Source organism: Clupea harengus, chromosome 24 (assembly GCF_900700415.2).
Source record: "Clupea harengus chromosome 24, Ch_v2.0.2, whole genome shotgun sequence".
Lineage (NCBI taxonomy): Eukaryota > Metazoa > Chordata > Actinopteri > Clupeiformes > Clupeidae > Clupea > Clupea harengus.
The window spans coordinates 5,432,239-5,447,804 of NC_045175.1; the positions used below are offsets into that span (position 1 = coordinate 5,432,239).

Genomic DNA, 15,566 nt, shown 5'->3' on the forward strand with positions numbered 1-15,566 from the left:
TTCAATCAGGAGTTTCGAGTAGAACCTTTTATTCTCAAACAGAAAGAAGCTAAAGAACTAACAAACAATATAATGCTATGCACAGCATAGTGTGATGTGGTTCTCTAGGGTAAGGACACCACACAGGATGTCTGATTCAGTGAGGTGTGTGTGGAGCTAAGGGTTGGTGAAAGGCTCTTGAGCTGAGACTCGGAGTGCAGTGCAAATGTGGTGCCTCTTTACCTGAGCGTGCTGTTTATGGCGCCCAGATTCTGAGCCTGCTCACAATCCGACAGGTCCCCCAGGTCCGTGTTTACCACCTTGGAGTACTGCCGTGTCAAAGGGAGAGATGGAGAGACCCACCGAAAGGAAAAAAGAAAGGAAAATAATCAATGTTTGGTTGATCGCTCACCTTTGTTACGATGCTCGAAGTCTGGGGCAACCCTGTGAACAATCCCTGCGATGTGTATGTGCACTAATGAACGCATTGCGATGTGTATATGCACTAATGAACGCACTGCAATGCAATGGGCTTTCAAAACAATTTCAACCAACAGGCTCTATACCGTCTATAACTATAAGGTATGTAGGTTCAAGCAAGACTAAAATAAAAAGATCTCACAGAGGAGCGGATGTGGACGTGAGCTAACGCTGGGAAACAAAACAAATGGACTATTTCAGGTAATGTACCAACTACTACTAAACGTTTGTAATAAACACTGTTAACAAAACCAATGGACTATTTCAGGTAATGTACCAACTACTACTAAACGTTTGTAATAAACACTGTTAACACGTGCAGTAGGCAGATAACGAGTGCTGACGTGTGTAATAACAGCACGCCAGCGGACTTGACCTTGAGAGCAATCAGATGTTCCCGATGTCCCAACATTAGAAGCAAACACAGGGAGTGCGGCCAAATGTAGCCGGCTGCTCACCACGTTCACAACAGGGAGGAAGAGGGGAGGGGAGGAGAGGGGAGGAAAGAAAGAGAGAGGGAGGGCAGGGGGAAAAGGAAAGGGTGAGAAAGAGAGGAGGTAAAGAGAGAAGAGAGAAGAGTAAAGGAAGCAAGGGATGGAGGGAAAATGTAGCCTGCTGCTCACCACTGCCCCCCTTTAAAGGAGGGGAGGAGGAGAGGAGAAGAGAGGAGAGGGAGGAAAAGAAAGAGAGTGTATTAAAGGTAGCCTGCTGCTCACCAATGCCCCCCTTTAAAGGAGGTTAGGAGGAGAGAAGAGAGGAGAGGGAGGAAAAGAAAGAAAGAGAGAGAGAGAGAGAGATAGAGTATTAAAGAGGGGGGGGGGAAAGAGAGACAAAGTGAGTGAGGGATGGACGGAGAAAGAGTGATAAAAAAAAGGAAGAGAGGAGGACAAATTAAAAATAGTTCTTAGTTGAGGAGCGAGAGCTAGCCTACTGCTCACCATCTTTCGCATGATGGCAGGAGAGGGAGAAGGGGAAAAGAGGAAAGAGAGAGCGGAGAGAGAGAACCCAGGAGAGACCAGGGGAGGGTTGAAAGGAAAGAGTGAGAGAGAAATAAAAGAGCGAGTGAGGGATGGAGGGGAAAATGGAGAGAGATGGAGTATGGAACATGAGAGAGAGAGGGAGAGAAAGAAAGAGAGAGAATATGAGGGGACGTGGACAACCACTAAAGAGAAAGACACAAAGCACAAAACGATACAGACAGAGAAAGAGAGAGACAGAGAGAGACAGAAAGAGAGTGAGGAAGAGGGGAGAGGGAGACAGAGAAAGAAAGAGAGGAAGAAGGGAGAAACTTCAGACTTGTCAGAGGCTGACTTTAATTGATGACGCAGCAGGCCTGGGAGAATGTTCTAGAAATGAGGGTGCGCGGTCGGCGGGGTTGGAGGGGGGGTTAGCGTAAGCTCCATTAGCCACAGCAGCCGGGACTAAAACAAACAGAAGCAGTGCACACACACACACACACACACACTCGCGCACACACACACACACTCTCATACACACTTGCACACGCACTCTCTCACACACACACACACAAACTCTCTCACTCACACACACATCCACTCTCTATCTCTCTCTCTCTCTCTCTCTCTCTCTAGTTTGCTATTTCTGTCCCAACCACTCAACTTCATAACCAAGGGACCAGCAACCCCCCTCTCTCTTTCTCTCTGTTACTCTCTTTCTTTCTGTCTTTCTCTCTCAGGCTCTTAGTACCTCAGGGAACACTAACACACACACACACACACACACACACAGAAAGAGAGACACACACACACACACACACACACACACACACAGAGAGAGAGAGAGAGAGACACACACACACACACACACACACAACACCACTGTGTCCTGACGCCCCCTGAGGACATCTTGGTTGACGAGGCCGTGGTATTTTTTATTTTTTTAAGAAAAGAAACGAGGTACTGTGTTCCCTCATACTTGCACCAGCTATGGTAGTGGAATGCTTGCCACGTTTTGGGATGACCCTCTCACCTCAAACTATGGATGTTACTGTAACTAAAAAACTGTAGTTGTGCCTCTTCCACTTCTCCCTTTTTAACCACTGGCAGCCACCACTAACCACTGTTTACAGGGAAGACTGGCTGTCCACGCTCTCTAAAGTGCTACATCACTGCCATTGCAGTGCACTATGTCCAAGGGCATGCTGGACCCCTTTAAAGCCAGTATAGGGAGCACGAGAAAGTGCACACACACCTTATATGGAGCTTGTCGGTCTCAATACATTCTTTGTTAAATGTAAAGCACACATTTATTAATAGCAATGACAAAAACATATTATTATTACTACTATTATTATTATTATTATTATTATTTAGAAAAAGTCAAAAACCATAGTAGTAGTTATTATATATTATATTTTTTACTTTATATATATATATATATATATATATATATATATAAAATACTTATTTATTTAAGTGCTGAATATACTCTGACAGGAATGAAATATACCACAGGAAAGTCATCAGGAACAGTTACATGTTCTTAAATTTGGCATATTTCTCTGAGATCCTTCCCTCACCAGCGACGACTGTGGGTCTTACTAACACACACACACACACACACACACACACACAACTGTGGGTCTTACCTTGTTGTAGTTGCCCGACTTAATGCCCACCGGGATCCTGCTCTGTGGGGAGAGACAGAAATAGCAGCGGGTCATCATCAACTCCAGGTCTCCTGAGGACTCCCAGAACACCCCTCTAGCTCCCGCTGGACTACCCCGCCTAGTCTCTAGGTACAATATAACTAGTGTCACAGGGGGGGGGGGATGTGACTGGGGCAATTTGCGGCATAGAACACGCAGTCCAGTGAGTACTTGTTTAGGGAACTTGTGTGTGAGTAGGTTGTAACATGCGACACAGCTAACGACCCCAGCACCTGGATTCACTGTTGCCCCTTTTCCGCCAACAGGGAACGGGTTCCGTTCTGGTTTGAGCACCAAATCTTTAAACCGTTCGGAGCATTTCGACCAAAAATAAATAGGTTCGGAGTCTGAGATGTTGGGTCCAGCTTGAACTGTGATGACATCAGTGGACGTGTCATTTTATAGTTTGGAGAGGAACCAGAACGCAGCAATCTTCAGAAAATAATAATAAACAAAAGCTTGGTGGTAATCAATGCGATCCACCATCTTGCTACTACTGTTTACTGTTTACATCAACACCCTGAGTGACGCAGCCTTGATCACAATGGTTCCGCTAAAAACTGGTGGAGACGCAGGCTGGCTCAGAGGTTCAAAGAATCCTGAACGGAACCGGGTCAAGAACCCATTCCCTGTTGGTCAAAAAGCGGTGTGGCAGGAGAGGTGAGGTTACTCTTGATTTGCTGACAAAGTATAGGCTTCATAGATAGTGTAGGTAGAAATAGAATGTGGGACTGGACACATGTGATGGTTTTTATATATATATATATATATATATATATATATTAGGGCTGTGAAATGATTACAAATTTGTATCAAATTAATCACAGGTTTCTGTGGATTAATCATGATTAATCACATATTACCAATTTTCTCTGTATCTTTTTGTGAGAACAAAAAGATTTATGACAAAAGACGGATATATACATTTAACATGTTTTCTTTTTTTATTCATAAAAAAAAACAATGGTGCTGCAACTCAGCAGTTCTTTAGCAGTTATCTTTGCTATTCCATATGGAACATTAATATAATCTTCATCCTAAACAGAATTTGGGCTTCTTACCCATTGTATGGTTGAATAAAACATTTTTCTTTTCTTTTTAAATCAAACAGAAATGATTTGGGCTTCTTAGCCATTGTTTTTATAGGATGGTTGAAAATGTTTCTCTTTTTTGTCAAACAACCATTAACCACACCATGACACAATCTAATGCCTCTAAAGGCCCTAGTGGTCGTTTTGTCTTCAATTGCCCAATTGCTTGCAACAGTTTGGAACTGTTCTGTACATGCCTCTGCAAAGTGGCGCTCTTCTGTTTTCATGCACGTTAGTGTTAACTTCCATTCGTTGGTGATTAGATGTGCAGTTACACCCAGGTAGTTATCGTTATTCACAGAGGTCCAGTGATCCCCTGTCAGCGCCACGTGTTTCGTTGCAGCCAAGTCATTTTCCTTTTTTTTCTTTTCAGCTTCATACAGCTTGTGGATTTTTGTCATTATTGTGCTTCTTTGCGGTGCTTTGATACTCGAGTTCTCCGTTGCCACTCGCAAAACTTCGGTGAACCCCTCGTCCTCAACAATATTAATCGGTCTACAGCTTTTTGCAATCCATTTGGCAACAGTGCTAGTCAACTTGTCACAGGCAGATTTAGTCAGAGGCCTACGTTGTTAAGTGAGGGTGGTTTGGCGCATTCCACTTGAACTCCCCTCGCCGACCAACGCATTTGCTACGGTGAAACGAAAACGTCTTACCGCAGAGTGTACATATCACTTTGGTTTTATTGAATGTTCCATCTTTGTTTTTTTGGAACACGAACTTCCCATCCAGAAAGTCCTCAGGTTCATCAGAATTATCCATGTTGTTTGTTTGTTTGGATAGCAGCTGCCGTCTGACTGCTTTAGAAACGGCGACTAGTGCAGATTGGGTGGAATTGTGGGTATATTGGAAGCTCATTCTGTGCATGAGTTAAATGCGTTAAAAAAAAATAACGCATTAATCCTGTAATTTAATCATAACGCGTTAACGCGTTATTTTTCACAGCTCTAACATATATATATATATATATATTTTCACACACACACACACACACACACACACACACACACCAACACATGTGACATGTGACCTACATGCATGCCTGTGTGTACTCATGCAATGTCTGTGTGTGAGTGTTTGTGTAGTGGTGTGTATATGTGTTTGTATTAATTATGTGTATCAGTGCAGGTGAATGAGAGTGTGACTGACTGAGTGAGTGAGTGAGGCAGAGAGAAAGAGAAAGAGAGACAGACAGAGAGAGAGAGAGAGAGAGAGAGAGAGATACAGAGAGAGAGAGAGACAGAGAGACAGACAGAGAGAGAGAGACAGACAGACAGACACAGACAGACAGACAGACAGAGAGAGAGAGAGAGAGAGAGAGACATAAAGAGAGAGAGAGAGAGAGAGAGAGAGAGACATAAAGAGAGAGAGAGAGACAGAGAGATAGGTGAGGAGGAGTAAGTGGGAGTGTGAGGGAGAGTGAGGGAGAGTGGGGGTTGTAAGAGAGAGTGAGGGAGACTGACCTCCGGGCAGGGCTCCACGTGGCAGTCTTTGATGGAGCACTGGCCATCCTCCGCCCAGAAGGGACATGGACGCTTCAGGTTCACCTGCAGAGACGGGAGGAGGGGAAGAGGAAGGAGGAGTGATTACTTCACAGACAGGCAGTGTGCGAGAGGAAACACACACAAAAACACATGAACACAGATAGACACACGGACAGACACCAGACAAACAGACAGACACACAAAAACACGTGCACACAGACAGACAGACACACACACAAAAACACATGCACAAAGACAGACAGACAGACAGACTAGTAATGACTTAAAAAAAATCAGATTAGTCGACCTTTACACAGACCGAGTTTCAAAATGGCGGAGTGGTTTTCTTTCTCAGGGAAACTCATTACATGTTTCCTGAGGTGGCTTCCGTGCCCCTTATCACTCTCGAGAGCATGTGCTCTTTCCTGTGCTCTGCCACATCATAACAAGAACTGCCACATCAGCCTCCCCACCCCCCCATCTCGACTCAACACTAGAGAGCTCTCCGGTTATGCATGACAGGTCGCTTGTTTAAAGCAGCGAGCTGTAAGGAGGGTGTTTTTCTTTTTTGTCTAAACCTAACAAACTTACAAGGTAACAGCCAACATGGCTTGCCATGACCAAAGCAGCACAGCTGGCACTAACTAAACCTAACTAGATAACAATAATAGTATTAAAAATAATAATAATAACTGTATTAATATGCCACTTATGAAGCATAGAAGCACAAAGGACTTAACATCCCATACATATATGTTCACTTTTGTATTGCATATATGCTAACAGTGTGTTAACACAAATAATTATTAACAGCTAGCAGGTTAACAGCTTAGACAGCTAGTGAGAATGACAGGTGTAGTTATTAGTTCTTCACATGACCACATAACAATTCTAGGATGTTACTTAAAAATAAAATACAACTAAAAACCTGCATAATAAGCCCTTAATAACGTGAGGTGTGTGACAGACTACTTGTCTCATTTTAATCGATTTTCTGTGCTACTTTACCCACCTTCACTTCTTAAAGCAACACAATTGCCACTTTTTGAGGTTTGTTTTATTGGTAACTTGATCTGGTATGCTCTTCCAGCTCATTTTGATGGCATATGAGATATGATCAAGTGAACGACAGATAACCCTGTCATCCCCACTAGCCATCCAGGCTGTGCACTAAGTCGTCCCACTAGCCACCCAGGCTGTGCACTAATAGTCCCACTAGCCACCCAGGCTGTGCACTAACACCCCACAGAAAACTTCGGAAAACGCCTTCTCAGCACAACACGCCAACAATATCGCCAAAAGACACCAGTTAGCATGTTAGCAAGCATTTGTCAGTACCAGCAGGACTGTTGGTGTTGTTTGCAAGGTTTCTGCATGCTTTTTAGGCTGTTAACTCACTAGTTTTAGACCAAAACTCCACAGAGCTGCTTTAACAGCTCCAGTTCATTGCTAATATTTAATAATGTTTATTCCTGACAGGTAAACAAAACATACCCTATTCATGCTGTCCTTGAAAATTTGTCTCTCCAAATTTGAAACTTGTAATAAAACATTACGTGGTCTTGGTCGGGATTTACATACAATTCAAACCTAAATGTAAATGCAAACAAAGGTCACACTAGGCTCATGTCTGTGACACACAATAGAGGTATTGTTTGTTTGTTTGTTTATTGACATGGACACCTGCCCCGGTGGAGACTGGAGTCGCTGATGGTTTAACCAAATCTTGTGTTATGGTTTGAAAAAAAACAAAACATGATTTCCTGATTTTGAAATATTAAATATTAATGCTATGTGCATGCTATGTGTTATCTCTTTCCTCCAGCACCCATTATGATGGAGGTTAAAGAAAACAAAAACATATACACCAGACATGGAGTAAAACTACAGTATTGTCCAGCTGAACGTCATTCATTCCTCAGGTTGTACCCAACGGCTACACCACATGGTGCCCAAAGCTACACGTCAACCACACATGCAAATGAACACACAGGCTGGGCATCAAACACTCATTTGCATTGGCTGAGGAGTACAGTGGGGGAAAATGGCCTCCGCTCAAACTCTAAATAGCAACATCAGCTAACATAACAGTCCTTAAAGGTAGAGTTGCCGATTCTGGCGAAAGATTGTTCATATTTGAGCTTAACAGTCAATCAATTAACTCCTCTCCCTTCCGTGTTCCCAAAGTAACATGCCGATTGGCCGGAATTGTCTTTATCTCAGTCCGAGCCACTATGTACGTTTCCCATCTACTGAGCCAACAGTGTGTACGAACACCAGAGTGTATTTGAGCACAAACACTAACAGACGGCAAGAGGACCGTGAGGAGTAATTCACTCAATGAGGTTTTACTGGAACCTTGCAAAAACACTTGAAGCACCAATTATTCTCAAGTGTGTCTGAGTCACAGTGTAAAAAACTTGAAGTAGGATTGAAATAATAGCAATAAAGTAGTTTAGTTTAATCTGGATTGTACTATATAAGGTGAGTCACTGAACACCAATCATGTGGCTGGATGTTGACGGCACAACTTGTTCTACGGAACTAGTTGTTGCTTATGAAATGGCATCAGGCATTGTCCTTGCATCCCGAGAGTGCACCCCACTGACAAGCAAAACTAACACAGGTGATACACAATGCTATTCGTCAAGTCACTTTAAGTGACATAAGACTGGGTTTCTAGTTAAACTTGTTGGGCCAGAAATTGAAAAGTTAAGACACCCCATTCGCAATATGCTATGGGATTTGAATGAGACCTGGCTGCCATCTTGTCCTTCAGGCAGAAGAGGCGAACTCACCCTGTAATACCTGAAGAAGTCCTTCTCTGTGAGTTTCCTTATGAGGGGGTAGAGCTTGAAGTTGTTGAAGGCATCGATGCTCTCGATGTCGCAGAAGCAGTCATCCAGAACGCCAGTCAACTGAATGAGTTTGGGACAGAGGAATACTGAGGTGTTACATTTAAAAAGCTCTTCAAAACTAGTTCTACAAACTAATCTTAGAGACAGGACTTTGGTAAAAAAAAAAATTACAAATATACACCTTCAAAAGATAAACTATAAAAGTAAAAAGTTTTCCTCAGTATCAATATACTGTAAACTACTCCATCACAAAACATACATAGGGCTTATAAATAAAACAAAGGTTAAATAACTATTGACCTGGTCCACAACAGGCCACCTGGCAACTAGTTGACATCCCATATGGTGCCGAACCCCCTGTGCTAGGCTATGCCTCATGTTTTACATTCAGATCAAGTGAAGCTGACACACTCGAAAAGAATAAAAAAGCAATAATTTTCCACTGACATCCAAAATTGTTCCTATAGCTCGACTGGTGCTAACAGCTATCTGTGAAATGTTTTAAGTCAAATTGGAAAACAATGGCTACTAAATAAATTACTACAGGTATAAATGCACTGTCAAGCCTTAGCCTTGTGTGTTCTTCAGATTTGCATTAGACATGACCAGCTGCTGGGAAGGGAACGCGCTGGGCAGAATACCTGCCTGACATGTGAGACCAGACAACTGCATAAATTATTCAATCCTTAATCAATGCAACAGGTCAGGGGGTAAAATAACTAAATAAGTAAACACATATCTAAGTTAAAAGTTATTCTTCAAGTCCCTTTTGGCCAAAGACGGCTTCTGGGACGTTATGGTGTACAGTAAGTTTTCAGGTCTGTCATATGGACAGTTCAAAGTAAAACAAAGTCTGGAAAGTCTCATTTTAAATCAAAGACAAATCTAAAAATGAACAATATAACCACACAACATCCCAGTCTGAGATCTACAGACAGACACAGCATTATTAGGAACAATTTACAATTCGTTCTGTGAGGCTTCGGCTTTTAAATTACACATCACCGCTACGAAGCAAGAGGAGCTCGTGCTACCGCTGTGAAACGAACCTTAGCATGCAGTAATCCAAAATAAAGGATGTGCAGTAACGATGTAGTCCATGAGCTACAGATATTTCCGGGCATGTCGTAAATACGGAACTTTTGCCGCTTTTGACTTCAGTCCGTTAGTTCAGAAACTCTGTTGCCAGTCTCTCTCTCTGTCCCCATGAAAACCAAACTTACAAAACACAGGCCTACGTCTCGCTATACTAGTAGCTGATGCCTTGCATTGCGAAGCCAGTGAGGGGCTTTGAGGCATGGGTGAGGACGTGCCAGAGGTAAACGGTCTACGAGGATGAGCTGTCACTTTGGGGCCACTTGCTTTTTCCTCGTGCCCATTCTGTCCCTACAGGCGCCGCCTCCAAAACAAAGATGCACGTTTGTAATCATCATGCCAGTTCTGAACCCGCCCCCGATCTCCGTGACTTGTAGTTTTTGTTCTAGTAAACTGCAATGGCCACGCCCGTTTGAGTTCAGTGTACAGGACTACACACCCCGTGGTCATGGGTAATACGATATCCCCTTGGTCCAATCAGGCTAGACCACGATTTACAACTACAAGGGGTGCAATGTTAAGATGTTTCGCATTTGAGATCGATAAAACAAGCAAGTATTATGAGAGCAAATATTAAAATAACCAATTGTAGGTAACATTAGGCTACATAACACAGTAACATGTTTAACATGTTACAGTAACATGGTTTAAGATACTCTTTTAAAAGAGTAGCAATTGTCTTCTTCCGGTCATCAAATAGCCTACATTTAGCTATCAATTTAAAGTGTTAAAACTCCTTGTGGTGTAACACTCAAAAAACAAGGAACGGATTTAAACATCTCGTGTAAATATTCAGTTCAAAGTTAAGCGGTCTGCTCTACATGTCGTTCTACAGTTTAGTGTGACAGGCCAAGAGATAGAATATGCACGTAGCTGATGATTTATATCCATGAAAAAGTACACGTTAGTTTTAATAATGGCAGTGAATGCTTGCTGAAAAAGCTCAAAGCTGTTATCCTACATCCTACAGTGACTAAAGAGGTTTTTGTTTCATAAGAACGCACATCATTACAACTAAACTAAGCTACCTGGCTATTAACAGAGCCTGTCTAAGTCAACCAGGAATGTAGACCATGAAAATTACGTCAAATGAAGGTGACAGTGGAAAATGCGAGAAGACTGTGGCTAGCTAGCAAGCCACCCATCCTACTGGCTTCAACCCCTCTAATATCAAAACATCTGACATATTCTGTTTAAGTATAGAATACACATACAGACACGTGTTCTGTGTCTGCCACAGAGCATAACTTACGTGGCAAAAACAGCTTTGCTCTTCGTTGTCGGATGCACTTTTCTCGGAATGATGGTTCTGTGGCGTGTTGCTTATAATGTTGTAGTGAAACCACCCCACAACAAAATCTCCAAGGAGTAGCCACAGTAAAACAACCAGTCCTGCGTTCCAAACTGTGACTTTTAACATTACTGATGCACAGAAAGCGCGTAACCGTCACGTTAAATATAAATACAAATGACAAACTGAACCACAGACTTCTAACTAATGGTTTAACTCACGTTAGCTGGCTATACCTGGCTAGCCAGTGCTAAAGACAAGAACTCTTACGTCTTTACAGTTGCTTGGGCTAAACTACTCTGTTGAATTCCGTCATTTAGATTCTGGTGTTCGGAAATATTGATCTATTTCCAAATGAAAATACGAATATGCCTGAAAACATTAACAATAGTTGTACGGTCTTGCTTCCACGGTTATATCATTCACACAAATGTACGCAAGTCTATCAACATCCGTACAGTCCATGTTACGGCAAGCGCAGAGTTATTTGTTCGCGTGACCAACAAGATGTGACAAATAGTGTACAATAGCTCCCTCCACTGTTCTTAAGTTAATATTGCACTTTGTATGTTGTGTCGCAGAATTTAATCACGACCTTTTTACTGAAACATGCCTTTTCTGCTTTAGTGTTTAGTGTTTCTGCTTTAATCTAGGACTACAAGTTTTTTGCACGTTATTAGGGTACTGAAAGACAAAAGTGTATGTGCCGATCTTCAATTAGGCTAGGCCTATTTGGTGTATAATGTAATGTTCTCTTGCTTTTAAATACAAAAATAGCCTACAAGATCACAAAGATCACTCTTAAATTCTTACAATATCACAAAAACTACAGTGACAGGGAAAGATTGTTAAACCAACTTTTAGTGAAGATGACCTTATGAACACACAGTTAAAAATGGGCTACTTTCAAATAATTGTTTTCCCTTCAACATTTAATTCAAGAACACAAGCCTGCTAAATAGTTATATACATTGGAAGAATCAGAGTCAGTTTTTGAATACTCAGTGACTTGACAGCCAGCCTTTGAAGTGGGCTTGGTTAGGCTACTTCTGAATCGGGGCAGGTTAGGGTTTGCTTCGGCTCAACAATCACGTAACCATGCTTAGAATACTCCATGTTAGTCCAGTCGACAACATTGCCTGGCCTTGAAATTACACATTTCATATAGTCCTTAATTTCGCTGGGAGAAAGCACGGTGTCCCACATGTGAACATCAGTAACGTGTCCATAAAATGCGTCATACACGTGAAATCCACCCGCGTACGCGTCTTGGTCTTGACCGAGCATGATGCTTGGGGTTCCTGCGATCGACGCGCCAGCCTGAAGCGCTTTTCTCGCGCTCGGTCTTCCATTCACCCAAATCTGAGCCAGACCTGTGCCACTGTCCCAGGTCACGCAGACGGAGTGCCACTGGTTCAGCCCAGTCGGCAGACCGTAGAAGAAGACGCCCTTGTCTCCGATGTACAGCCTATACCTACCATCCCCTCTGAAGAATACAAAGCCGTCAGCGTGTGATGGAGTGGCCAAAGAAAACGGAGCCTGTTCCTTGTTGTAGTCTGAGAGGAACCTCAGACACACTGTCACAGAGAAGAATATCTTGTTGAGCGCAGGAGTCACTTTCACGTGGGCAGTGTTGGATTCCACTGGGAAGATGATCACTTCCCCGACATGTCTGGATGCAACATAACAGTTTTTTTTTCAGCATTTCAGCATTAAAACAAGTTCATAGAACAACCCACGTCCACCACAATCACGTTATTTTGAAGGAAATATATTATTACTTAATATATTATTTTCATTGTTCCTCAGCAATTACATTATTTTTGTTATATCTGTATACACATTTTTCTTTTTGACCAAATACATATCATACTGCATTTTACATGTTACAAAGAACATTTAAATAATCTACCTACCCTGTGGAACAGCATAGCAGCCTGAGATCATTAGACAAATAATTGCCAGTTTCATCATCTCTGACTCTTAATTCAGTGCAGAAAGAGCAGTTATGGTTCTGTCAATCCATGCAGCTTATATTTAATTCCTTATCTGGTTTTAGAGTCAATCTTATCATCTTCTCACAAAAGCAAAACATGTGTTGGACATGAATGTGTTGTTTTGACTTTAATTGTTTTATGAGGTTAACTGACCTGAATTAGCCTGTTTAGATTATACTGATAAGTAGATATCCTTTGCTACAGTACACGTATGCTACAGATATAATAAGGTTGCGATATTTATCTCCCCCCACAAGAACACCCACAGATATATTTCATCGTCATTACATTCACTTCAGGTAACTTCTGTTTTGAATGGATTTCAAAATCTGTTCAAAATGCCCATCTGGTGCCATTGTAAAGCAACCAGAGGCCAATGATCTGAATTTTCAATCTCAATAATAAATTCAAGTGTCAAGTCTGTGAGGTTTATTGGTCGAGAGCAGAGTGCAACAAACTGAGTTGGATCATGAAGCAACTGAAGCACAAGTGCAAGCAGTCTCTCTTTATGCATTTCTCTCCCATCTTCAGCCTTTACCAAAACCAAACATCACTACATGACTGCATATGTATAGCTATGTCCCCCGCCTTGTCAAGGTCAGGAATGATTCTATTGTTTTGATCCTTCAGGTTTTTTTTTTACTAAAACTTGCTATCCTGGATCCCAGCCCAGGGTCAGACACGAACCTTTTTCAACTTCTTGTGCCTGCTCTGTTTTCAAAAACTTCTTCCTCCTCCCCTGCTTGTCCACATAAGTGTCATTATCATATTTTCTCTAACGGGAATCTTCATCACCAAGGGCCGAAGTTGAGATAGGGTCACATGAACTATTCTACTTCCTTTTCCCTGGGCCTTTCCCTATAAGGTGATTGTTCCGGCCCCAGAACTTGTGCTGTATCTAGGTATGTGCTTGACCCTTACATTCAAGCCTTTATATATACAGTATATTATATATATATATATACATATATATATATGAGAGCTAATACAGAGGTTAATTGAGAGCTGAAATCTCCACAGATCTTTGGCAGTATTGACAGTAAAATAGGTCGAAACGGAACCCATGTGTACAGTCACGTGTAGTTTTCACGTATTTAGCCTTTTGCAAGATTGTAAACTTGGCTTATCAGGAGTGTACCCGACTCTGGGTAACGCTGAATGTTTATAGCCTGGGCATGAAAGGTCACACTCACTGTTTCCATGTAAGTCATAGAATAACAAGTTACAACATTGGTATAACGCTGAAGTAAAATGACGGTGCAATGGATATTCAGGCTTTTTGGATGAGTGCCGCTTTTATTCAACAAACATAAAGCAAGCGCAGAAATCATACAACAATCATCAGAATTACTCGTATTATTGGTAATCTATTCCCATATTTATCCTCTGTCTAAAGGGTACCAGTGGATTGAAAAAAACAGCTGCATGCATCATTTTGCATACATGTTTCAATAAGGTTAACAGTCCTGTTGGATGTTTTCCTTTATCTGATTCTCCTCTATCACATTCCCATAAGTGGTATACTCAACTGGTTGCCAATTTATCAAATTCTCTTCCTGATCTCGTACGGCGAAATCACTCCCACATGTGCTCGTCCGTGAACTGTCCGATCAGCGCATCATTTTGGTTAAACGCACCTTGTTCGTGACCGAGGACGAGATTCTAGACTTATGGGGGGTCATATCATCAATACACACGTGGATTAGTATGTATTTTGAAGGCCAGAACAAAGGTTAATGGTATTATCAGATTAGGAGTAGAACACAGGTAGGCTGTGATGAGACTTTCACGTAAACAACCTACTGGTACATGGCTGAGAAAAATACTTCCTTGTCTTGCCTCTTGCGTGCCTTTTTTTCCTTCTTGAATAATTTTATTACTTCTGAGAAATTGTTTGTTCAGCAGAATTACTGACGGCAAATTGATAATACAATTAGGCCTATACACTGATGTTAACTCAATCGCTCTTAGCCTATGACATGAGTGGAGCAAGAACAACATTGATATCATCACAGGAGGAGACTTTTTGGAGCATACTGCTTTTATTGACAAGTCTGAAGAAAAGGCAAATGCTTTCATAAAACATTGCAATAATTTTGCATGTAGGCTAAACCAAATATAGAGAAAACAAATAGGCCAAAGCCATCTAGTAAACCCCATTCAGAGATGAAGACGTACCCGTGAGAGAGCCACGATGAATTTCCTAGAGCTGGGCTTGCCATTCACCCAAACGCCAAAGACCCAGTCTCACTGGGGAATCACAAAGCAGACTAGGCCGCTAACAGGCTGTACTGCAACAGCCATCTGACCCATGCAATCGAAGAAAAATTTGGTCAAAACATGTGCATTATATAGATATGCTGCAATATTGAGCCATGGAAAAAAACAAGATTTTGAAAGGTGTTTAATCATTCAGTTATGGATTTTATTGAGTAAAATCCAAATTAAATCCAAATGAAAGAAGTATTGTTTACTCATAGACAATCACTGTTCAAACAACCCCCAGTCAGCAGGACTGTTGGAAAGAATGAACCAAACTATTAAAAACAAGTTGAGAAAAGATTGAATATACACTTGCAGAATATATGGCAAAAATGTGAATTAGCAAAATGCTCTCAGAACT

General features: G+C 41.8%; 2 protein-coding genes across 3 annotated transcripts; both read right to left on the reverse strand.

Moving 5' to 3' along the window:
* Nucleotides 1-77: 77 nt before the first annotated feature.
* Nucleotides 78-11,694, reverse strand: LOC116219150 (ERO1-like protein beta). Of its 2 annotated transcripts, none has more exons than XM_031562148.2 (5): nucleotides 9,610-10,270; nucleotides 8,501-8,620; nucleotides 5,682-5,765; nucleotides 3,068-3,109; nucleotides 78-308 (listed from the first exon to the last, which is right to left on the reverse strand). In XM_031562148.2, exons 1-5 carry the CDS (start codon nucleotides 9,682-9,684, stop codon nucleotides 219-221), a joined length of 411 nt encoding a protein of 136 aa, XP_031418008.1. In that variant the 5' UTR covers nucleotides 9,685-10,270; the 3' UTR covers nucleotides 78-218. The 2 variants fall into 2 exon arrangements, with proteins under 2 accessions (XP_031418008.1, XP_031418007.1); XM_031562147.2 differs by lacking the exon at nucleotides 9,610-10,270 and adding an exon at nucleotides 10,908-11,694 and having other exon boundaries at nucleotides 85-308.
* Nucleotides 11,695-11,860: 166 nt separating this feature from the next.
* LOC122128727 (serum amyloid P-component-like) lies at nucleotides 11,861-14,625 on the reverse strand. The gene is made up of 3 exons (XM_042703413.1): nucleotides 14,581-14,625; nucleotides 12,863-12,960; nucleotides 11,861-12,618 (listed from the first exon to the last, which is right to left on the reverse strand). Exons 1-3 carry the CDS (start codon nucleotides 14,623-14,625, stop codon nucleotides 11,985-11,987), a joined length of 777 nt encoding a protein of 258 aa, XP_042559347.1. The 3' UTR covers nucleotides 11,861-11,984.
* Nucleotides 14,626-15,566: the final 941 nt, after the last annotated feature.

Excerpts from the sequence above, each read along its gene's own strand:
- LOC116219150 (XM_031562147.2), bottom strand. The coding sequence starts at position 11,075 with ATGTTAAAAGTCACAGTTTGGAACGCAGGACTGGTTGTTTTACTGTGG. Across the intron at positions 5,766-8,500 it reads ACTTCTTCAGGTATTACAGG|GTGAACCTGAAGCGTCCATG; the intron begins GTGAGTTCGCCT and ends CCGTCTCTGCAG. Across the intron at positions 309-3,067 it reads AGTCGGGCAACTACAACAAG|TACTCCAAGGTGGTAAACAC; the intron begins GTAAGACCCACA and ends TTGACACGGCAG.
- LOC122128727 (XM_042703413.1), bottom strand. The coding sequence starts at position 14,625 with ATGACCCCCCATAAGTCTAGAATCTCGTCCTCGGTCACGAACAAG. Across the intron at positions 12,961-14,580 it reads CGTCCTCGGTCACGAACAAG|AACCATAACTGCTCTTTCTG; the intron begins GTGCGTTTAACC and ends ATGGATTGACAG. Across the intron at positions 12,619-12,862 it reads CTGCTATGCTGTTCCACAGG|ACATGTCGGGGAAGTGATCA; the intron begins GTAGGTAGATTA and ends TGTTGCATCCAG.